The 24,093-nt window shown below is 42.7% G+C and overlaps 1 protein-coding gene across 2 annotated transcripts in view; it reads right to left on the reverse strand.

Annotated features, from left to right (window-relative positions):
* LOC120945762 (dimethylaniline monooxygenase [N-oxide-forming] 3-like) overlaps positions 1 to 24,093 on the reverse strand; it is a 99,276-nt gene that overhangs the window by 9,440 nt on the left and 65,743 nt on the right. For both annotated transcript variants that reach the window (XM_040360143.1, XM_040360142.1), the window contains exons 5-6: positions 17,187 to 17,329; positions 772 to 971 (exon numbers count right to left, since the gene is read on the reverse strand). In XM_040360143.1, the coding sequence (XP_040216077.1) occupies positions 772 to 971; positions 17,187 to 17,329 (343 nt within the window). The remainder of the gene's footprint in view (positions 1 to 771; positions 972 to 17,186; positions 17,330 to 24,093) is intronic.

Below are 24,093 nucleotides of genomic sequence, written 5' to 3' on the forward strand. Positions count from 1 at the left end.
TCGCTCAATTCTGCAAGTGATTCTAATTTATTATGGCTGTTTTCTAGCTGGTCTAAAACCACTTTTGACGTAAAGGGACACTTTTTGGTTGCTATGGACAATCTACAGTTTCCAGGCAGAAAGAACAGTTTTTATTATATAAAAGAAGATGTAGGGCACTGGGCAGACCACTAGGGACAAAGGGGGTGTGCATTTTTTTCATACAGTACTGTAATCTATAAGATTGCAGTATACTGTATGTAGTGTGTGTATTTTCTTTTTTAAATTTGACGCCAATCTCTGCCCCTGTGCGTCGTAACGTTGCAGGGAACGGAGCCCGGCGACACACGGGAACTGTGTGAATCGAGCGAGGACACAGCTCGATCACACAGCGGGGAGGCATCACAGGATCCAGGGATAATGTAAGTAATTCCCTGCCTGTGGACACTGCAAGGCGATCCCGAGTCTGGCTCTGGGTTATCGCTTTTGGTTCTGAAATTCCACCCCGAGCCAAACTCGGGAATACCGCTAAGGGGGTTAAAAACACACATGCACTGTCTATAGTGCTGATTCTTTGTTTACTAATAAGCCACTTTTTTAGTTGGTGAACATACTATATATGCACTAAAGTACTTGATTGGCGTTGCCATCCCTTCGCACCCAAGATTTACTTCCAAAGTATACATTTCATACTTCATGGACACAGGAAGTAACATAAGGCCTGTCCTAATATAATATTTATTCTGATGTAATAAAACATTAATATAGCATCACTTAAAATTGAAAACATACTTGTTCACAGGTACCAAGCCATAATGGCTATGGTTAAATCGTTTGTCCATCATGCTTTCATATAGCCAGTCAGAAATGGCTCTTGGCAATATTCTGTTCAGAAAAGACTGGTAGCGTGTCAAAAAGACCATGTCCCAAGGGTAGCCATTATCCCATACACGGCTCATAATCCAGGACCCACTTCTTGTGCTGAGGACAACCTAAAAATAAAAATGGGCCGCCTATTTATTTGTCTCAGGACCATTCATGGTTTCGAGAAAATAAGCTATGTACATGTCTATCAAAAAGACTCAATTAAAACATGGAAATGTTGAGCTTTACTTTCAGCTTCCTTTTTTAGAACATCAAGGTATTCATTTTCTGCAGCCATTGGATTGAGGTAAGTATGCTTCTTTGGATGTGGGGGTGGAATCTGTTAGGTCAGCTTAAAGGGGTAAACAGGAGTTTTAGGCTACTCAACAACAGGAAATTATATAATTTCACTTAATGCATTTTTCAAAATACTGAACTTTGTCAAAAAACTTTGCCTATGTGTTTTACATTAAAATATAAACTTTTTTTGCACACCACCATATTATTATATGTAAGACTTAAAGGGCCAGATTCACAGTGAGAGTACGCCGGCGTATCTACTGATACACCGGCGTACTTTCAAATTTGCCGCGTCGTATCTTTAGTTTGAATCCTCAAACCAAGATACGACGGCTTCTGGCTTCGATCCGACAGGCGTACGGCTTCGTACGCCTTCGTATCGTAGGTGTAATACTTCGGCGCCCGCTGGGTGGAGTTTGCGTCGTTTTCCGCGTCGGGTATGCTAATTAGCTTTTTCCGTCGATCCACGAAGGTACGCGCGGCCGTCGCATTCTCTTACGTCGTCGCTAGTCTGCTTTTCTCGGCGTATAGTTAAAGCTGCTATTTCGTGGCGTATAGATAGACTTGCCATGTTAAAGTATGGCCGACTTTCCCGCGTCGAATTTTGAATTTTTTTTTTTCCGTAAGTCGTCCGTGAATAGGAAAGGACGTCTACGTTCAAAAAATGACGTCGGTGCGACGTCATTTCGCGCAAAGCACGGCAGAAAATTTCGAAACGGAGCATGCACATTTCAATCGGCGCGGGGACGCGCTTCATTTAAATGAATCACGCCCCCTACCCGCCCAATTTGAAATACGCGCCGGGAAATACACTACGCCGCCGTAACTTTCGGCGCAAAATCTTCCTGGATTCGAAATTCCGCCAGGTAAGATACGGCGGCGTAGCGTATCTCTGATACACTGCGCCAGGGCAATTCTTTGTGAATCTGGCCCTTAATGTATAGTAAATCATTGTAAGCTTTACCATAAGTTTAAGGGAGCATATCTTGATACATGTGAGAAAGGTCACAGAGATCCGTGATAGTCATGTACAGTTTTAATGTTGATAAATAGTTTTGCGCTATCACAGACTTCTATGACGCAGACTGCAATTCCCATTTACTTGCATTTTGTTCCAAGGTCTGGCTGCTTTTGGTCTGGAAGAGTAAGTACCATTTCAAAGTCATGTTTCAGAGTTTTTAAGAGATCTTTGCGTAACAAAGCCCTGATTCCTATATACAAGATGAAATGTGGACACAGTGCGAAACCTCATAGGGGATTTGGAAATGAGAAAGATTTCCACAATAATGGTGCCTTGAATATCGACAAAGATCAGATAAAAACATTGGGGTTGACTTACTAAAGGAAAATAGACTGTGCAATTTGCAAAGTGCAGTTACACTCTGCAAGTGCAGTTGCTCCACAGTTTAGTTAATAAGTAAACGCTCTTCCGACTTCCATGATCCAATTACGTGCAAGCAAAAACACATTTTTATTATTTTCCTTGCACCTGATTGGGTATTTTTAGCAAAGTGAAGCTTTACCTCATTTACAAAGCTCTGGAGCAATTGCACTTTGTAAAGTGCACAGTCTATTTGCATTTAGTAAATCAATTTAGTAAATCTTCTGAAGAATGCCGATTTTTAAAAATTTGCACAAATTGTGCACAATCAAGATCCATAAAGATACGGATGAGCGAGTTTGGGGTGGAAGAAATTGTATTTCAATATGTTTATTGAATATTTAAAGGGTAAAAACATAAAAAACACAGATAACAAAGGGCATCATAGGTATTGTGACATACAAGCTTCCAAAATGTATTTATACAATGTAGACATAGCAGGGTGAAAAGTATTATCATGCGGCAGTAGTATCTAGCCACGTAGCCCAGCAGTCGTCAAAATGCTTACATCTCATTGAGTTAATAGCTATCAGTCTCTCAAAAGTATAATTCCTATGTGTGGCTATTACTATATCTGATAGGTTTAAGGCCTGACTAGATTTCCAATTTTGTAGAATCTTGGAACGTGTCTCTAAGAGTATGTGCGTAACCATTGGTCTTAAGACATGATGAAATTTGTCAATGTTTAAGTGTAAAATCGCCAAGGCAGGGTCTGGAGGTGTGAGTACACCTGTCAGGGAAGAGATAAGACGGAACACCTGGTTCCATAGACTTTTTATATTCGGACAGTACCAAAGCATGTGAAGCAGGTTCCCCGGTTGTCCACAGTTTCTCCAGCAACTAGGAGATGCTCCTGGGAAGAACTGGGCAATTCTAAGCGGAGTGTAATGCCATCTGTTTGCTAACTTGATTGTTAGTTCCCAGTGTTTGACACAGTGTGATGCCGTATGTATGGTCTTGAATGCTTGCGTCCATTGGGAGTCAGAGAAAGTGGTACCAAGGTCCGATTCCCATTTTTTCATTGCTATGGTTTTTGAGAACGTCAACCTATCCCTAAGCGTGTTATAGAAGAAGGATATGCCTTTTGTGACAGGTGTGGCTGAGGAGTAGAAATGCCATATCTTGCTCGGGAGGTGTATTGTTGGTGGAGATGTAGTTCTGAGGAAGTGATTGATTCTCAAACACGTGAACAGTGTGGTGCTGGCGAGGCGATATTGTGCCATAATTTGGCATGTCGATTTAAGTGTAGGGCCTGCGTAAAGGTCAGAGATATGTGTAATGCCTTGGTCCATTAAGCCTCTCACCTTCAACATTGGGAGTTTAACCTCCAATAATTGTAATGGGAGTTTGTATTTCGTGTCTTGCATGTCTTGTTGGTGGTGTTCCAGTGGTGGTGTTTTTTTTTTTTTTTTTTTTTTTTTTTTTTTTTTTTTGTGGTTGAACTGGATGGACTTGTGTCTTTTTTCAACCTGACTAACTATGTAACTATGTAACTATGTAACCTCCATGCCCTCATAGAGGCTTGTACGGTAGGTGGAAGTGTAATCAGGTCCCACTGCACCCATCTATCACTCATGAGTAGTAGTTTTAAGTCTGTAGTTACTGACATGTCCCTTTCCAGGTCGACCCATAGAGGCGTATCCCTCTCTAGGAACCAGTGCTTGATTTGGTCCAACCTCACCGCCCAGAGATACTGATATACATCTGCCAATCCCGCCCCTCCTACTCGTTTATGGGAAGTTAGGTTGTTACGTGAGCATCTTGCTTTTTTACCTTTCCATATGTACTTCCAACCCATAGATGTGAGTTTCTTCAAATAGTGCTGTGGTATATGGATCGGCAGAGTGCGGAACACGTATAATATTTGCGGTAATATGAGCATTTTGTATGCAGCGATTCTACCCATCCAGGATATTTCTTTTTGTGCTATATCCCTGAGTTGGTTCTCCAGTCTAGCTATGAGTGGGGATACATTGGCTCTGACAAGCGCTGAAATGGTGTTTGTAAGCGTAATGCCGAGGTATGTGATTTTCCCCGAGCTCCAAGTGTAGGGCAGAGTGGTTTGTAACAGGGATCTAGTGCGGGGGGGTACCCCCAGGTCTAAGATCAAAGACTTGGCAAAATTGACTTTGTAGTATGATACCTCCCCAAAGGACGTGAGAATGTTGTGTGCTTCTTTCAAGGATGTATGTGGATTGGTCAGGAGCAGAATTACATCGTCAGCAAACAAGTTAATAACATGCCCCCTAGAACCAAACTGAAAGCCCGTAATCTGGGTGTTCGACCTGATAGCTTCCGCTAGGGGCTCTATCATCAAGTTGAAGATGGATGGGGACAGGGGGCAACCCTGCCTTGTTCCATTGGAAATGTTGAACGTTGATGACAGAAACCCCCCAGAAAGCACCCGTGCCGAGGGGCATGAATATAACGCCATAATAGCATTCAATATGGGTCCCCTGAAACCAAACCTTTCCAGAACTTTTTCCATATAAGTCCAGTGGACTCTGTCGAACGCCTTCTCTGCGTCAATAGATAGCAGCAGAGAAGGCGTTCGAGTTCGCTCAGCATGATGTATAATGTTAACAAGTCTCCTCGTAGCATCGGAGGTTTGTCTCCCCCGCACAAAACCCATCTGGTCGCGTTGAATGATATGGGGGATAATATCTGTCAGCCTCTTGGCCAAGAGTTTCGCATAAATTTTTGTGTCCGTGTTGAGAAGAGATATGGGCCTGAAGTTTGCCGGTGTCGTGGGGTCCTTGCCTGGTTTAGGGAGGGTTACTATGTGGGCTATTAGCATTTCCCGTGGCAGGGAAGCTGAGACTGTGGCTTCATTAAAGATAGTGGACATGTGGGGAGACAGAATGGATTTGAATATCTTGAAGTATTCATTGGAGAACCCGTCGGGTCCGGGTGATTTCCCAGGAGGGAGTGAGTGAATTATTTTTTCCACTTCCTGTTCTGTAATAGGGGCATTAAGTAACGTAAGTTGTTGCTCAGACAGGGAAGGAAGGTGTATCTTCCGCAGGAAGGTATTGATGGCTTCCTCGTTTGGTTGGGGGGTGTTAGGGTCGTCTCGGAGGTTATAAAGTGAGCTATAATACTCTGCAAATTGGTTAGCTATTGCTTGGGGATTAATTATTTTGTGAGTGGAGGTTTGGTTAAACAGATATGCAATTCTCGTCTTAGTGCGAGCTGCTTTAAGCCTATTTGCCAGGTATTTTCCTGCTCTGTTAGCATTAGAATAATGATTGAGCCTGAGGCTTCTCAAGTGTTTGTCGTATTGTTGAGTTAGGAGTTCTCTAATTTTTTCTCTAAGGGCCTGTAATTTTTTTGCTAAAGGGGCCGAGGGAGATTGTTTGTTCTGGTCCTCTATATCTCGTAATTCTGCAAGTACCGTGTTGAGCTGACTGGCCTGCTTTTTTTTTTCAGTAGCCCCTAGTTGGATCAGTATGCCTCTTATGAAGGCCTTGTGCGCGTTCCATATAGTAAATGGATCCCCCACCGAACCTGCGTTATCGAGAAAGTAGTTGTGTAAGTGGGTCGCTATGGTTTTTTGGTAGTTTTGATCTTGGAGGATTCTGGGATTACAGCGCCAGATGGGTGGTGAAGAGGGGACTCCCCTTTCTTTTACAGACAATGCAATAGCTGCATGGTCAGACCATGTAATGTCATGAATTGTCGTGGCTTCCACATTCTGCAAGAGCCACTTATCCACCAAAAACATATCTATGCGGGAATATGAGCAGTGTCTGTTAGAAAAAAAGGTGTAGTCCCTTTCATTCGCATGAAGGCATCTCCATGCATCAAATAGTTCCTCCCTGTGGATCAGGGACTTGAGTGCCAGAGCTCCTTTGACCTTGCCTGAGGAAGAATCTATGGATGGGTCGCATGTAACGTTGAAGTCCCCGCATACCAGCAGGTTACCATAGTTCAGGGCTTTTGCTTTCTTGAGGACTTTGGTTATAAAGCGTAGTTGGTGCTTGTTAGGTGCGTATAATGTGGCTATGGTGTAAGGTTTGGAGTTGATATCCCCCGCCACGATAATATATCTGCCACCGTCATCCAGAACCACGTTTTTAGGTTGGAAGGAAAGAGTGTTCCTTATAGCAAGCAGGACCCCTCCGCTCTTGCCGGTAGGTGTGTAGGCTGTATATACATTTGGAAAGTCTTTATGGGAGCAGGCTGGGGCGTTGCCTAAGTGAAAGTGGGTTTCCTGCACACATAGGATGTCGGCTCCTCGCTTACGGGTTTCTTTCCACATGGAGAACCGTTTAGCAGGGTGGTTTAGACCCCGAGCGTTCATTGATAGTATTTTAATCGTCATTGTGACAGAGACCGAGTATTCTGGGTGACAGTGCTGTTCAGGTACTCACAGGTCTTTGGTCGATCGCATCTGGGTGCCGGTAATGTGGACGAGGGTGAAAGTCTGGGTAGTCGGTCTTCGCCAGTGCTGGGCTTATTAAGACGGAAGCGGCTGTGTACATCACAAAAACATGGGTATATGAGGGAAGAACAAAAAATGCAAAAAAAAAGAAGAAAACCAACAGAAACAGTTAACAAGGTTGAATTAAGAAATGGATCCATAAAGCGATCCTTGTGCAGTCGTAGCTGCTATTGAAAAACGGGGGTGAGTGGGAGAGTTAGAAGACAGTAACTCCTCCCGTTAGGAGAATGTGGTTCTGTAGTTAGGCGTGAGCAAATCCACTGGTATTCTTTTTGGAGGATCTCTTGCGTGACACCACCTGCCACTCATTTTGCAACGGTTGTGGGGCATAGGCGGGAGGTGGGAGAGTGGATTGATCCGGGATTATGCCCCAGTTTCGTAGGGCCGCCAACCCTTCTTCCAGCTTGGACACCGTGACAGTATTGCCATTGTGGGTGATCGTAAGCGTAGCTGGATATTTCCACTTATGGAGGATATTGTGGTTTCTCAACGCTTTGGTAATAGATAACAGGTTCCGCCGACGTTGCAACGTGTGCCTGGATAGGTCAGGTAGAAGCCTTACTGTAGCGTATTGCTGAGGCATACCTCCAGGTTTACGGGACATTAGCAGGATCTGGTCCTTAATATGAAAAAAATGCACTCTTAACAGGACATCTCTCGGAGTGTCATCAGGGAGGAAAGATGGTTTGGGGATTCTGTGGATTCTGTCCACTAGGAGATCCTGAGCCGTCGCCTCCGGTAGCAGCGTGGAAAATAGGGTCTGCGCAAATTGTAAGAGCTGATTAGGCGCAACAGACTCAGGAACACCGCGCAGTTTGAGGTTATTCCTCCTGGTTCTGTCTTCAAGGTCCGCTATTTTGTCTTTTATCCAGCCCATTTCCTCCCTCTGATCTGTGTGAGCCCCAACCAGCACATTGTACGATGCTGTGCACTCCTCCATTTTGTTTTCCACCTGAGTGACTCTGTTCCCCAGGGCGTGGACCTCTGCCCGACATTCTTTAAGCCCTGCGTATAGATCAGCCTGCAGGGATGATCTCAGGGACAGTAGCATGTCCTTAAGCACCGTGTCAGACAGAGGCCTGTTGTCAGTGGGGAAGTCCGTTATGGGATCCCCTCTCTGAGGCCTCTGACTAGAGCTGTCACTCTGGGGACCGCTTACCTCCATGTCCGGAGGGAGGTGCTGCTGTGACGGAGAGTGCCTCCTCTGTTTAGTCTTAGCAGGGCTCCGGGTAGTTGGGCTGTCCGTCCCCGACGATGAACTGCTGATCGGGAGCAACGGGCGGGTGTCATCAGACAGGAGATCGCGTCCCCCGTGCTGCGCTCCGTGCCTGTCCTCTCGGGTGCTTCTGGCGTCGGCGCCATTTTGTTGAGAGCCGCGCGCTGCTGAGGAGAAGAAGTTCTCCAATTTCTGCGGCTGAAGGGTTTTTTTTCTGTTCTTCCCCATCGCAGATCGTGCGGCCTCGGTTCGCAAGGCAGGCGGTGGTGTTTGCGGCTGTGGATGCTGCCTGTGAGCGCTGTTGGGAGCTGATTTTCTCCTGGGGATCACGGAGCTCCTAAGCTATGCGTCCATCTTAGGGTCCGGTCGCCACGCCCCTCTGGGGGGGGGTGGAAGAAATTGACTGGCCTGCACAGAGTCCGGATCTCAACCCGATAGAACACCTTTGGTATGAATTAGAGCGGAGACTGCAAACCAGGCCTTCTTGTCCAACATAAGTGCCTGACCTCACAAATGCACTTCTGGAAGAATGGTCAAACATTCCCATAGACACATTTCTGAGGCCCCGTACACACGACCAGTTTCCTCGGCAGAATTCAGCTTCCGACCGAGTTTCTGGCTGAATTCTGCCGAGGAAACTGGTCGTGTGTACACTTTCGGCCGAGGAAGCCGACGAGGAGCTCGATGAGGAAATAGAGAACATGTTCTCTATTTCCTCGTTGTTCTATGGGAGCTCTCATCCCGCCGAGCTCCTCGGCGGCTTCAGGGCTGAACTGGCCGAGGAACTCGATGTGTTTGGCACGTCGAGTTCCTCGGCCGTGTGTACGAGGCCTTAAGTCTTGTTGGGAACCAGGCCAGCCTATTTGGCTGATCCATCAGTTTGCAGTGTGATCAACTGGATTTTATTTTCCAGCTGGTCACCCTGTTAGAGTATGGCATGCATGCACTTTGTGACACAGTCACAGTTTTAATATAGACAACGTTGTCTTATTAATTTTAATTGTATCGGGTGTTTGGTGACCGGTTTTGAGCGCCTGCTGGTATTTATGCAATTGTAATTTACATATATTTTTCTACCAATGCATTTTTATTTTTTCATGCGGCGTGGTCCACCCGTGGCTTTTTTATCCGGGGGGTTCCTCTCATTTCTCCCTGGTGGTTTTGTTTTTGCGTTGATATTTGGCCAATGGAGACCGCAATAAATGGGCTGCAGTACTAGGATTCTATATTCTGTACAGTATTTTGATATTTAGTGAGCAGGGGACTACCCCCTTTTTTCTCTTTACACTCCTAAATCTTGTAGACAGCTTTTCCAGAAGAGTTGAAGCTGTTATAGCTGCAAAAGGTGGGCCACCTGAATAATAAACCCTACTGACTAAGACTGTGATCCCATTAAAGTTCATGTGTCTCAATACTTTTGGCATTATAGTGTAGATACAAGAGCCACCAGCTCAAAGTCCACAGTCATGAAATACTGATATTACAAAACAGTTGTTTGAAATATTGAGAAAGTTCACTGAACTGAATGAGGACTTAAAGTCAACTGATTCAACTATACTAAAATAACTTACACAATTAAAAAAGCTCTCCAGCTAACAAGTGCGCCCTCTACCTTCAAATGCAGAATCACATCTATCTATCTATCTATCTATCTATCTATCTATCTATCTATCTATCTATCTATCTATCTATCTACATACAAGTGAGTACCCCCCTCACATTTTTTTAAAATATTTTATTTGATCTTTTCATGTGACAACACTGAAGAAATGACACTTTGCTACAATGTAAAGTAGTGAGTGTTCATCTTGTATAACAGTGTAAATCTGCTGTCCCTCAAAATAACTCAACATACAGCCATTAATGTCTAAACCGCTGACAACAAAAGTGAGTATACCCCTAAGTGAAAATGTCCAAATTGAGCTCAATTAGCCATTTCCCCTCCCGATGTCATGTGACTCATTAGTGTTACAAGGTCTCAGGTGTGAATGGGGAGCAGGTGTGTTAAATTTGGTGTTATCACTCTCACTCTCTCATACTGGTCACTGGAAGTTCAACATGGCACCTCATGGCAAAGAATTCTCTGAGGATCTGAAAAAAAGAATTGTTTCTCTACATATACATGGCCTAGGCTATAAGAAGATTGCCAAGACCCTGAAGCTGAGCTGCAGTACGGTGGCCAAGACCATACAGTGGTTTAACAGAACAGGTTCCACTCAGAATAGGCCTCGCCATGGTCAACCAAAGAAGTTGAGTGCACGTGCTCAGCGTCATATCCAGAGGTTGTCTTTGGGAAATACACACATGAGTGCTGCCAGCATTTCTGCATAGGTTGAAGGGGTGGGGGGGTCAGCCTGTCAGTGGTTAGACCATACGCTGCACACTGTATCAAATTGGTCTGCATGGCTCTCATCCCAGAGCCTCTTCTTAAGATGATGCACAAGAAAGCCTGCAAACAGTTTGCTGAAGACAAGCAGACTAAGGATATGGATTACTGGAACCATGTCCTGTGGTCTGATGAAACCAAGATAAACTTATTTGGTTCAGACGGTATCAAGCATTGTTGTGGTGTTCTATCAAGAAGTGCCCGTTATCAAATAGTGCCTGGGACGAACTGAGCATGCAGTAATAGCACAACAGCTGATTTTACGATCACCTGTTGTGTCGCCGAGACGGCACCTGTGCACATTAGCCGACTGAAGACATTTTTCAGTCAGATTGTGCCGAGGCACGTTCATGTAGGTGAGGGGTGGAATTTAACATGAAGGGGCAGATATTTCTTAGGACAACCGACCACTTTTTACCTATTTTTTCTATGAAGGGGCTGATGTTTTCATTGATGGAGAGTGCTGATCTAACATTAAGGGGGCGGATGTTTTCAAGGATGGCCACTGCTGCAAATATGGGGGCACTCAGCAGGAGGGAGGGGCCAGGAGCACCAGTGTCGGTTCCCAAGAAGACAACGATCGGGGCTGCCTTGTGCAAAACCACTGCACAGAGCAGGTAAGTATAACATGTTTATTATTTTTAAATAAAAGAAGACTTTAGTCTATGTAGTTAATGTTTTTAGTTTTGATGTTCAATATCACTCAGCCATCTCAGCTTTACAAAAGTCATGTTCCTAGCTTTGACATATCAATTACATAAATCTTTGGTTGAATAAGTGTAACCATTGTGACTATACAACTAAAGGACTACAATTTAATTCTTTGCATTTTTAAACAGAAACCTTGTACAAAGACTAGATTCAACATAACAGACTATTTACTGCTCTGGCAAATCATGTGAAAATTCCTTTAGATTCAAGGATAACTGTATCATATCTGTTACTTTATAATAGTCTATTTCTTTCTCTTCAGAAATGTTAGCTTGATTTCATTTCTACGTGTTAACTAGCAAAAGTGTAGCAAATCTTTGTACGTATGGCATTTTTAAAATTACATATTGTTAGAGAAATGTGAGGAAAATCTTGGTACAACTAATTGCAAACAAATGGCCAAACAAAATGTACTAGCAAAGCATTACTGCTGTTTTTCCTGAGGGACTGGCCAGCAATCACACACCCTTCCGTTTACAGTCCCTTCAGAATTACTGAGCTGTATGTGGAATGCGAACAGAAAGAAACAGGATAGAACTCTGGGATACTTTATTAACCACTTCAGCCCCGGAAGGATTTACCCTCTTTATGACCAGGCCATTTTTTGCGGCACTGCATTATTTTAACTGACAATTGCGTGGTCGTGTGTCACTGTGCCCAAATAAAATGTATGTCCCCCCCCCCCCCAAAAAATAGAGCTTTCTTTTGGGGGTATTTGATAACCTCTGTGTTTTTTATTTTTTGTGCTATAACACAAAAAAATTAAATTTTGAAAACAAAAGTACTTTCTGCTATAATAAAAAAAAATGTAATTGAATTTCTTCATCAATTTAGGCCAATATGTATTCTGCTACATATTTTTGGTAAAGAAACCCCAATAAGTGTATATTGATTGGTTTGTGCAAAAGTTATAGCGTCTACAAACTAAGGGATATTTTTATGGAATTTTTATTGATTTTTTTTACTAACAGCGATCAGGGACTTAAAGCGGGACTGCAACATTGCGGTGGATAAATCGGACACTAAGTGACACTTTTGACCCTTTTTTGGGGACCAGTGACACTAATACAGTGATCAATGCTAAAAAATATGCACTGTCATTGTACTAATGACACTGGCAGGAAAGCGGCTAACATCAGGGACAATCAAAGGGTTAAATGTGTCCCTAGGGGGGTGCTTGCTAACTGTGTGGGGGTGCTTGAACCTTAGGAAGACAGAGATCCGTGTTCCTGCTTAGCAGGAACTCAAGTTCTCTGTCTTCTCCTGTCAAAGAATGGCGATCTGCCTTGTTTACATAGACAGACCGCCATTCTGTCTGCCTTGGGAACGATTGGTGGGTCCCGGCAGACATCGAGTCCACTGGATTCACTTATTGGTTTCCACTGTGTCCAATCACAGCAGGAGCAGGTTGCCAGTAGCACGCTCGTGCACCCCAGACCCAGAAGAAGAAATCACGTAGAGGTATGTGATTTTGCGTTTAAGGGTTGCTCTGCCAGAGTATATGTATGTGGGGCGGTCCTGAAGCAGTTAAAATGAGGACATTATAGCAGAAGTAAAGCCTCAATATGTTTTACACACCACCTCTAAGTTATAACACCATTATTTTTTTTTCTGCTTGTGTTTCTGCACAAAAATAATGACGATTAACCACTTGCCGACCAGCCGCCGCAATTATACCGCCGCCGGGCCCCCGCGATCGCTCGTTACAGAGTGAGAATCGGGAGCTGCGTGTGTAAACACACAGCTCCCGATCCTGTCAGGGGGAGAAATGCCTGATTGTCTGTTCATACAATGTATGAACAGCGATCTGTCATTTCCCCTAGTCAGTACACCCCCCTTCAGTTAGAACACACCCAGGGAACATACTTAACCCCTTCCTTTCCCTCTAGTGTTAACCCCTTCCCTGCCAGTGGCATTTTTATAGTAATCAATGCATTTTTATAGCACTGATCACTATAGAAATGCCGAAGTGTCCGCCATAATGTTGCAGTACCGATAAAAATCGCTGATCGCCGCCATTACTAGTAAAAAAAATATATTATTAAAAATGCCATAAAACATCGCCTATTTTGTAAACGCTATAACTTTTGTGCAAACCAATCAATAAACGCTTATTGTGATTTTTTTAAAGAAAAATATGTAGAAGAATACGTATCGGCCTAAACTGAGGGAAATTTTTTTTTTATATATTTTTGGGGGATATTTATTATAGCAAAAAGCAAAAAATATAAAAAAAATTCAAAGTTGTCGCTCTATTTTTGTTTATAGCGCAAAAACTAAAAAACGCAGAGGTGATCAAATACCACCAAAAGAAAGCTCTATTTGTGGGAAAAAAAGGACGTCAATTTTGTTTGGGAGCCACGTCGCACGACAGCGTAATTGTCAGTTAAAGCGATGCAGTGCCGAATCGCAAAAAGTGGCCTGGTCTTTGACCAGCAATATGGTCGGGGCTGAAGTGGTTATCCAAGGAGAATGTATTACCGATATGTTATTTATTGCTATCAGGTTTTTCTTTGCAGATGAGCATCATTTGTGTTGTAATTTTTTTTAGAACTTTTTTTTTTTCAATTAGAAACTTTGGCCCTCTGCAGTTTTCCTAAGCAAAGCTCTCAGATTCTCACACTGCATGCCAGATAATCTACACTGGCAACCCAATTGTAAAAACAGCAGGTTCTAATTGATCTGTGATCTTTTTGAAGCTAACAACCCATGCCAGCATTGGGTGACTTATGGCAGGCTGCATTCAATAGAATAATCTAAAATGGCTGTTTGTAATTTCTCAATTGTGTTGGTTCCAAAAGCCAGTTCTGGAAACCACATCATAGATGTCATCACAACAGTCTGTTCTCAGAATTTAAAGGACATTCTACAGAAAGAAACCCAAGACATTTGGCTCAGATATAGTAATAAGAGAAAGCCTGCACAGAAGAACACAAAAAAACAAGCAATGTAAAAATACAGGTGAAACTCAAAAAATTTGAATATCGTGCATAAGTTCATTTTTTTCACTAATGCAACTTAAAAGGTGAAACTAATATATGAGATATACTCATAACATGCAAAGCAAGATAGTTCAAGCTATGATTTGCCATATTTGTGATGATTATGGCTTACAGCTCATGAAAACCCCAAATCCACAATCTCAGAAAATTTGAATATTACTGTACATGCAATCAATAAAACAAGGATTGTACATAGAACAATATCGGACCTCTGAAAAGTATAAGCATGCATATGTACTCAGTACTTGGGCCCCAATTGCAGCAATTACTGCCTCAATGTGGCGTGGCATGGAAGCTATCAGCCTGTGGCACTGCTGAGGTGTTATGGAAGACCAGGATGCTTCAATAGCAGCTCTTTTGCATTGTTCGGTCTTATTTCTCTCATCTTTCTCTTGGTAATGCCCCATAGATTCTCTATGGGGTTCAGGTCAGGCGAGTTTGCTGGCCAATGAAGCACAGTAATCCCACGATCATTGAACCAGGTTTTGGTGCTTTTGGCAGTGTGGGTGAGCTGCCAAGTCCTGCTGGAAAATGAAGTCAGCATCCCCATAGAGCTCGCCTGTGGAAGGAAGCATGAAGTGCTCCAAAATCTCCTGGTAGACGGCTGCGTTGACCCCGGACTTAATGAAGCACAGTGGACCAACACCAGCAGATGACATGGCTTCCCAAATCAACACAGAATGTGGAAACTTCACACTGGTCTTCAAGCATCTTGCAGTGTGTTCCTCTCCATTCTTCCTCCATACTCTGGCTCTGTCAGAGAAACATATTAGCTTCTGAACACTAGATGGCAGCAAAGTTGTCAGTGGAAGCTGTCAAAGAAACTTTCAGCTGCAGACTGGCTGTCACATGACATGCACCACATGACTTCCTGGCTGCCTATAAAGCTGAGCAGATGCTCAAAGGAAATAGCTTCCTGTACCAAAGTTCCTGTTTCCTGTTGATTGAATACCTGCTGCGACCCGGATTGACCCTGACCTACTCTGATCTTCTCCTGGACCCGACCTCGGCTTGTTTTATGGACTTTGTTCCTGCCTCCTGTGTTTGACCCTCTGCCTGTGACCCTGATTCACCTGCAGTCTCCTGTGCTTTGACCTTCTGCTTGTGACCCAGTTTTGCCTCCTGTCTCCAGTGCCTTGACCCCCAGTCTGTGACCTGGATTGTCTGCTTACCTGTGTTTGAGCCTCAGCCTGCTCTGGACTTTCTACCTGTCTTCTTCTGCTGGACCCTGATAGCCATCAGTCCCTGCTCCAGTTCTACAGGACTTCCACACAAGCTTTACCCTGCCTGCTGGTAGCTTGTGCCTCTTGGTGCCACCCACCCTCTGTACCACCTCCAGGGGGCAGACTGCGCTTAGTCGCAACAGCGAACCGCTCTCGGCATCTCGGCCTCGGGAAGTACCCTATTCTGATAGGCTCCTTGGTTTCCAAATGAGATTCAAAATTTGCTCTGGTCAGAAAAGAGGACTTTGGACAACTGAGCAACTGACCAGGTGTGTTTTTCTTTAGTCCAGGTAAGACTTCTGACGTTGTTTGTTGTTCATGAGTGGCTTGACAAGAGGAATACGACATTTGAAGCCCATGTTCAGGATCCGTGTGTGTGTGTGGTGGCTCTTGATGCACTGACTCCAGCCTCAGTTCACTCCTTGTGAAAGTCCCCAACACTTTTGAATGGCCTTTTCCTGACAATCCTCTCCAGGCTGTGCTCATTTAACTTCTTTTGCAATGACATTTTGAGGCTTTGCCTCCTTATGGAGGGTGTCAATGATGGTTTTCTGCACAACTGTCAGGTCAGCAGTCTTTCCCATGATTGTGATTCCTACTGAACCAGACTGAGAGACCATTTAAAGGCTCTGGAACGCTTTGCAGGTGTTATGGCTTAATTACTGTAGCTGATTAGAGTGGGACACTTTGAGCCTAGAATTATGCACCTTTTCACAATATTCAAATTTTCAGAGATTGTGGATTTGGGGTTTTCATGAGCTGCAAGTCATAATCATCACAATTATGACAAATCACGGCTTGAACTATCTTGCTTTGCATGTAATGAGTCTATCTCATATATTAGTTTTACCTTTTACGTTGCATTAGTGAAATAACTTTTTGCACAATATTCAAATTTTTCGAGTTTCACCTGTACATGGATTTACACACACTCAGGGCCGTCTTAATAGCATCATGGGCCCCATTTTTTATCACGATCGTGTGTATGCAAGTCAGGCTTGAGAGGAATCACGTCGAAAAAAAACCTTTTTTTTTCCATGACATGAATAACGGTCATGTGTATGCGGCATAAATTCTGCTCAGATCAGACAGTGTGCTGCTCTCCCATAGTAGACAAGCTGTGAAGCATATTGACAAGGAGCAGGTCCCCTTCAGGGGGCCTCTATATATCAGTATGAAGTGTGAGTGTGTGGCAGTGTGTGAGAGGGTTAACTACACAGCCAAGCCCCCAACATTCTAATAGAATTTCCTCCTTCAGGCTGCAGATAACAGTCATTGATCACCTAACCTTCAGCTCGGATAGCCTCCTATCTACAAATGCTAGGCTCCATCGGATCCAGAGGAAGCAGGTGGAGCTCAGTAGAAATGGAATTGATTTTCGTCATAGTTTTCGTCAGTGGTGTATTTTTCGTTTTATTTTCGTCACTGTAAAAATAGCACTGACGAAAATTATGACAAAAACATTTTCGTTAACTAAATTAACACTGCCCTCAGGAGATAAGGAGTTGAAAAAAAACAGCTCTGGCTGCAATACTCACCTCCTTTCTAGCTCTGTGCCTTGTAGTACCTTCTCTTTTAAGGTCACCAATCTTGTGGGATGAATGGTGTCCAGCAACTGAACACATACAGTAAGTGCAAAGCATCATGACCCCCCTTCAGGTAAAGTAGTAACATCCATACCTTTTCAGCTGTCCGTGCTAACTCCACAGCAATGTCTGCTCCTGAATTGCCCAAACCAACTATAAGCACACATTTCCCAGCATAATGTGAAGGATGCTTATAATCCCTGTTGTGCATATACTGGCCTTTAAATTTCTCAATACCTAAAAAAAAAAAAAAAAAATGACAGAAAATCATGCAAATGTTTGAAAGATATCCAAAGTAATTTTATTGCATCACCATTGTTATAGCAATAAAAACACTAGTTATTTTTGACTATTCAATATAAGATTACCTGAAGCATTTCCTGTCATGTTGTGAGTGCTGCCTATCTACCGACAATGTCCTTCAAAAACTTCCTGGATTCCCTGCATGCTTTGCATCTTCTCCTCTGCTGTTTGCTTCCAATTTCTAAGGATTACATATCCCATGGCACCTTGCTGCCTGCAAGTAGTGATTATGTGATGTGTTTCCTCTACTGATTGTGCCACCTAAAACTCCTCCGTTCAGCATCTTTTTAGTTTGGTAGGCAGGCTCTGGGAAATGCATGACACCAGGGCCAGGACAAGAGGTGGGCAGCAGGAGAAGTTGCCCTGGACACTGTGGTATCATGTGAGGTGGGAAGGGCACCAAAAGGAGGTTTGGGGGAGGGGATTTGTGTTGGGAGGGGGATTTGGGGGACAGCAGGAGATAAGAATTGTGTTAGAAGGGGGAATTTGGAGAGGGGTGCTAGGAGTGGTGATTATAGGTGATTTGTTTTGGATGGGGAGATGGGGGACAAAGATTTGTGCTAGGAGGGGGAACTTTGAGAGGTTTGCACTAGAAAAGGTATAATGGTGTAGGGGGGATTTGTGCTAAGAGGGGACATTTGGGGGGATCTATACTAGGATGGGGAATTTGGGAGAATTTATGCTGGGGGAGTTTGGAGTGGGGAGTGGGGAATGTGTGCTCAGAGTGGAAATTTGAGGGGTAGAGGATTTGTGTTAGGGACATATGGGAAATAAGAGGATTTGAGATGGGGGGGCAATGATTTGTGCTGGGAAGGGGATTTCAGCAGGGGGTGGATTTGTACTGGGAGGAGGGGAATTTATGCTTAGGGGGTAAGCATGCAGATTAGTGCTTATTTTTTTGGGGGGGGGATCTTTGCTACAAATTCTGGATGGACCCTCTGCATACTGCTACACCCTTGCAAATAAACTATGCAATGAAAAACAGGGATATTTAGTTCATATTTATTGTGTAGCGCTACCCCCAAAGGAGCCGCTAAATGATTTGGGACTGGCCTACTAAGTTACCCTGGCAGTGTCTAAGGGTGTAACGGTGAGAATAGCAACAGTTAGTGGAGGTCCAGACATCCAATAATGAGTTTTCAATGCTTTACTGTCCATGCCAAACACGGCCAACATCAACATACATTAGGAAGGTCAAGGTTAAAGCGGTAGTTCACCCCCCCCGACACATTTTACCATCGAGACAGGCATTGTAGCGCGAGCTACAGTATGCCTGTCCCGATTTTTTTAACCCCGGACTCACCTTGTAATCCGACATCGTAGGTTTCGGCTCCGGCGGGGAATGGGCGTGCCTATGGAGAGGGAGGATGATTGACGGCCGGCCCTGGCACGTCACTCTCCCCGAAGACAGCCGGAGTAGGTCTCGGCTCTTCACGGCGCCTGCGCACAGGCTATGCGCACGCGTCGAGAAGACCAAGCCTATTTCGGCTATTTCCGGAGAAGCGTGACGCGCCAGAGCCGGCCGTCAATCATCCTCCGTCTCCATAGGCACGCCCATTCCCCGGTATCTTCGATGGACGACTACAAGGTGAGTACGGGGGTAAAAAATTCGGGACAGGCATACTGTAGCTCGCGCTACAATGCCTGATTTTAAGGTAAAAGAAAAAAATTTTTTTTTTTTTTGGTCGATAGGGTGAACCCCCGCTTTAATGAAGGAAGAAATAGGTTGAGAAAGGAAGAAATAGAACCATGCGGTATCAGGCCTGGGTATAGAACTGAGCAATACACTGCTCTGCATTAAACCAAATGTATACACGTCGCCACTCTGCTCGGAGCGGGTTAAGTGCCCCCGGACAGACCCCTATAACAGGCCCGGCAGCCGGAGCGTCACTCTGAATAATACTGGGAGGAACAGGTCTCTCACACAGACCTGTCTCTAGGGCCCCCGCCACAGGCCAATTTCAATAGAGGACTTAAGTAAATAAGGACAGAGAATCCTCCCAGTAGACTTCTTTTGCAAATGGTCCCCGGATGACAGCAAGCATACCTGTCAGTGGTCCGGACACCCGATCCCAAACTGATCACTGATATGTCTCCTAACGGGGAGTTGCTTGTTAACACTGGCAGATCATTGTTCTGCCTCTGTACTAGGCAATCGTGTGTCGCCGGCGGACATCAAGTCCACCTGACCCGTGGGGACGCTCCCGAAACATGCAGCGGGAGCGAGAGCGTGCCACGAGCCCGCCCATACTTGCGCCAACCGCAGTACAGGTACGGTGATTCGTGCAGCGCTGCCAACCTGCCGCAGTAAATGTACATGAGCTGGTCGGCAAGTGGTTAAAGGATAAGTTCACCTATGTTCACCTTTTTTTTCTTATAACTTTCAGCTCCCCTGTACCAATATAGCATTAGGGTACTTCTTTTCCAAAAACAAAACAGCTTTACATTTATTCTACACACACTTACTTTACTGTCTTTATGGCTGTTTCAAAACACTGCTTGATCACTTCTGCCTTACTTCCTGAACAGACTTTAGGTCATGACACAGGAAGGAGTTGACAGCTAACTATTAGCACACACCCTGCATCATCTACCCTCAGCTGGTCAACTCCCTCCTGTGTCATGACCTAAAGTCTATGTATAGTTATAGTAGATAGCTGCGCCAACCCCAAAGCAATTCTTACTAAATATACCTGTGGCAGTGAATACTAATTTGCATCCATTCATTATATATCAATCATTAATAATTGAGCCATAAAAAATACTATATAAACTATATAAAAAATTAAAACACTGTCTACCCAATAAAAAATGTGTGTATATATATATATATATATATATATATATATATATATATATATATATATATATATAAAAAGAAGATCCCAGTGATCCTCTTCAGAAATTGGTAATCAAACCCACGTGCACAAATCTAGATCACTAATAATTGAGCCATGGAAAATACTTTATAAACTACAGTATATAGACAATGAAAACACTGTGAAGCCAAAATATATATATATATATATATATATATATATATATATATATATATAGATCTATCTATCTATCTATCTATCTATCTATCTATCTATCTATCTATCTATCTATCTATCTATCTAAAAGAAAGTCCCAGTGCTCCTTTTCAGAAATGGTTAATCAAAATCCACGTGTGCAAATCTAGATCCGTGTTGGAGAAGACTTTCACCAAACCGTAATACACCACCACCTTCCAAAATGGACACTCGTCAGAAGCCACTAATAACAAAGCCTTGATTTATGCCTGGATCAACCACTTCTCTCATTAGAATGTATCTGGGGTTTCCCAACTGGTATTCATTCCATATATCTCCACTTTTAGACGATCTTTAATATCTCACAGAAAACAAACGGCCATCATTGCGCAACATTCTTTACTTACTTCTTTAGTTAATTAAAAAATGTATGTAAATAATGTACTCACAAGGTATAGTGCCTTGTCATGATTATTGGAGTTAAAAGAATATATATAAGGCCTGTATATTGTATATTTTACATACATATGGTATGAACATAAGAGAAGCCATTTTCTCTCTAAAGTTTAATCGGAGTTAATGATTGCTCAAGAATGTCTCACAAGGAGACTGTGTAAGTCTTGTCTGTACTATGTTCCCAGGTTATAAATCTTGAGAGGTCTTTTTTTTTTGTTTATTACAATATTCTTTATTATTTTCTCAAGTACAAACACCATTTTCACAAGTACAAAACACATCACTAACATGGATAAACAGTGTAATAAGTCTTGAGAGGTCTTAGTTAAATCAACAAGATAAGAAAATGGTAAGAGACTCTTATTTCACATGAGCTCACAGAACTAAGGGCCAGATTCACGTACCTGCGGCGCAGCGTAACGTAACACGTTTACGTTACACCGCCGCAAGTTTTCAGTCTAAGTGCCCGATCCACAAAGCACTTACCTGGAAACTTACGGCGGTGTATCGTAAACACGTCCGGCGCAAGGCGGCCCAATTCAAATGGGGCGGGTACCATTTAAATTTGGCGCGCTCCCGCGCCGGACGAACTGCGCATGCTCCGGTCGCAAGTTTCCCAACGTGCTTTGCGCGAAATTACGACGCGCCTACGTGTTGAGAATCGCGACGTGCGTAACGTACTTACGTTGGGAAAACAAAAAAATTCAAAAGCGACGCGGGAAAGACGGGCATACTTTAACATGGTGGAGTAATTTTACACCATGTTGATAGCAGCCCTATCTTTGCGACGGGAATCTAAAACTTGCGACGACGTAACGACGGGAAAAACCTTTGTGGATCGCCGTAACTGCTAATTTGCATACCCGACGCTGGTTTACGACGCGAAATCCCCCAGCGGTGGCCACGGTACTGCATCCTAAGATCCGACAGTGTAAAACAATTACACCTGTCGGATCTTAGGGCTATCTATGCGTAACTGATTCTATGAATCAGTCACATAGATACTCTGAGACATACGACGGAGTATCTGAGATACTCCGTCGTATCTCCTTTGTGAATCTGGCCCTAAGTTTTCTTTGCATAAGGGAAAGAAGGGGGCTTATTCAAATATGATTAAATTAAACGTATTATAATATTATCTTGTAATATTGCATTTTATAGAATTCTATAATAATAAAAAAAGTTAGATTTTTACATGAACTACCCATGTGCCGTTTAAAGTCCAATTTCTTAGTGTAATTCAATGTATTATAATATTACTCAAGTACAAGTAATATTTTAACCAAAGTTACGTGGTATTGTTATATGGAGGTACTTATATACGTAATTAGGCGAATAATGTTATATATATTAGTTTATGTATTTTAATAATATTTTTCTTTCATAATATTTGTATAATGTATTGTGTGGATATTCATAAAACCCATTAATACATATATATATTATTATAATAAGGGTTACCAATATGAGAGCCTATGAAAAGTTTGAAAGTATTAGAAGCTGTATTTGTGAAATAATACACTGGGTTAAATTCTAATGTTCTGATTTTTTAGGAACAAACAAACCCAGTTAATTGTGTGGGGTATATTTTCTCACACATATATATCTAAGCTGGAGACGAGATGGCTAGAGTGGTTTGACAGTTTTTGAGAGTTTATGGTGTTTTACTAAGCCTAAGTCAAGGGTCTGTCATAAATTGACTTATGCGCGTACACACGATCAGTCAAACCGATGAGAACGGTCTGATGGACCGTTTTCATCGGACCAAACCGATCGTGTGTGGGCCCCATCGGTTATTTATCCATAGGTTAAAAAAAAGCAATCTTGTTTTAAATTTAACCGATGGATACCTAACCGATAGAAAAAAAACGATCGTTTGTAGGCACGTCCATCGGTTAAAAATCCATGCATGCTCAGAATCAAGTCGACGCATGCTTGGAAGCATTGAACTTTGTTTTTTTCAGCACGTTGTTGTGTTTTACGTCACTGTTTTAACAGACCGTTCTCATCGGTTTGACCGATCGTGTGTACGCGGCATTAGACATAAACAAAAATAACATTTAAATTCAAATCTTATACAACATCGCCCCCTGGTGGGGAAAATATTAAGAATTAAAGATGGCCGCACACATGTGGTTGTTATGGTAACGTGAAAACAGCTTGTCATTTTACACCATTCATTACGTAGTAGTGACACACACATACACTTTTTGGGTGGGATAAAAGTAGTAACACAGCAGAAAAGGGGACTAAAATGAGAATGCCAGGCTAAAGGAGGTGAAGATCAGAGGAATATGGAGAGAGACTGGGAGAGCTTGAAAGGCACAAAGATGTAGGAGGTTGGAAGTAGTCCGTAGGGACACCTCACTTGATGCTTCTTGAAACTACACAATTCTTAAGATTTATTATGTTTATTTTACATTTTAGGTAATTGAAGTTTGGTTGAGTATATGCTGGACTAATCCAATCAATATTGGCAGTTCAATTTTGGAGTGGAGCGGATTCTAACTGCAGTATGAAGATACATATATTGGGAGATACATATATTGTCATATCTCACAAAACTGACTTCAAAGTCTTAAAATTGGATTGGTTATAGTATGCATTAAACCATTGATTCTTTCTAAATTTAAAAGTGAATCTTGGTTAAAATTACCAAGCCCTGTGCACAATATAACATTTTGTCTGTGCATTTTTAAAGTGTAAGTTAGAAGGTCTGTTTGCTTTGAAAAGGAATCACTGTGCTAAAATCAACACCAGTTGTTTATATAAGTCCGTGAAGCTATTCACTAAGAGTTACCAAGTCTAACATTCACCATGTTATCATTCAAGTATTGAAATGCGCTATTTTGTAATAAGAGCTTGCGTAGAAATGTAAATATCATATGTATCATCATCATTTCTTGATATTTAAAAGTACCGTATATCTATTTTGTATAATCACAAAATATACCTGATATTATTTTACACTGTATATTAGTTAATAAATATATATATTTTAAACATATAATTTGTGTCACTTGTCTTTAAAATTAACAACTTGAATTACTTGTTTGTATTTGTGAAAAAAATGTTTATCTCCCAAAACAAAGATTTGCATAATGTGATAAATACAATACTGTTTTATTTATTATCTCAGTATAAACATTCTGACAGCCTTGAGACCGACACTGAGTCTTTCCAGCGTTCCATTTTGAGCCAATGCTTGCCTTTCCATCTCCAGGAACC

This window comes from Rana temporaria, chromosome 7 (assembly GCF_905171775.1).
Source record: "Rana temporaria chromosome 7, aRanTem1.1, whole genome shotgun sequence".
NCBI lineage: Eukaryota > Metazoa > Chordata > Amphibia > Anura > Ranidae > Rana > Rana temporaria.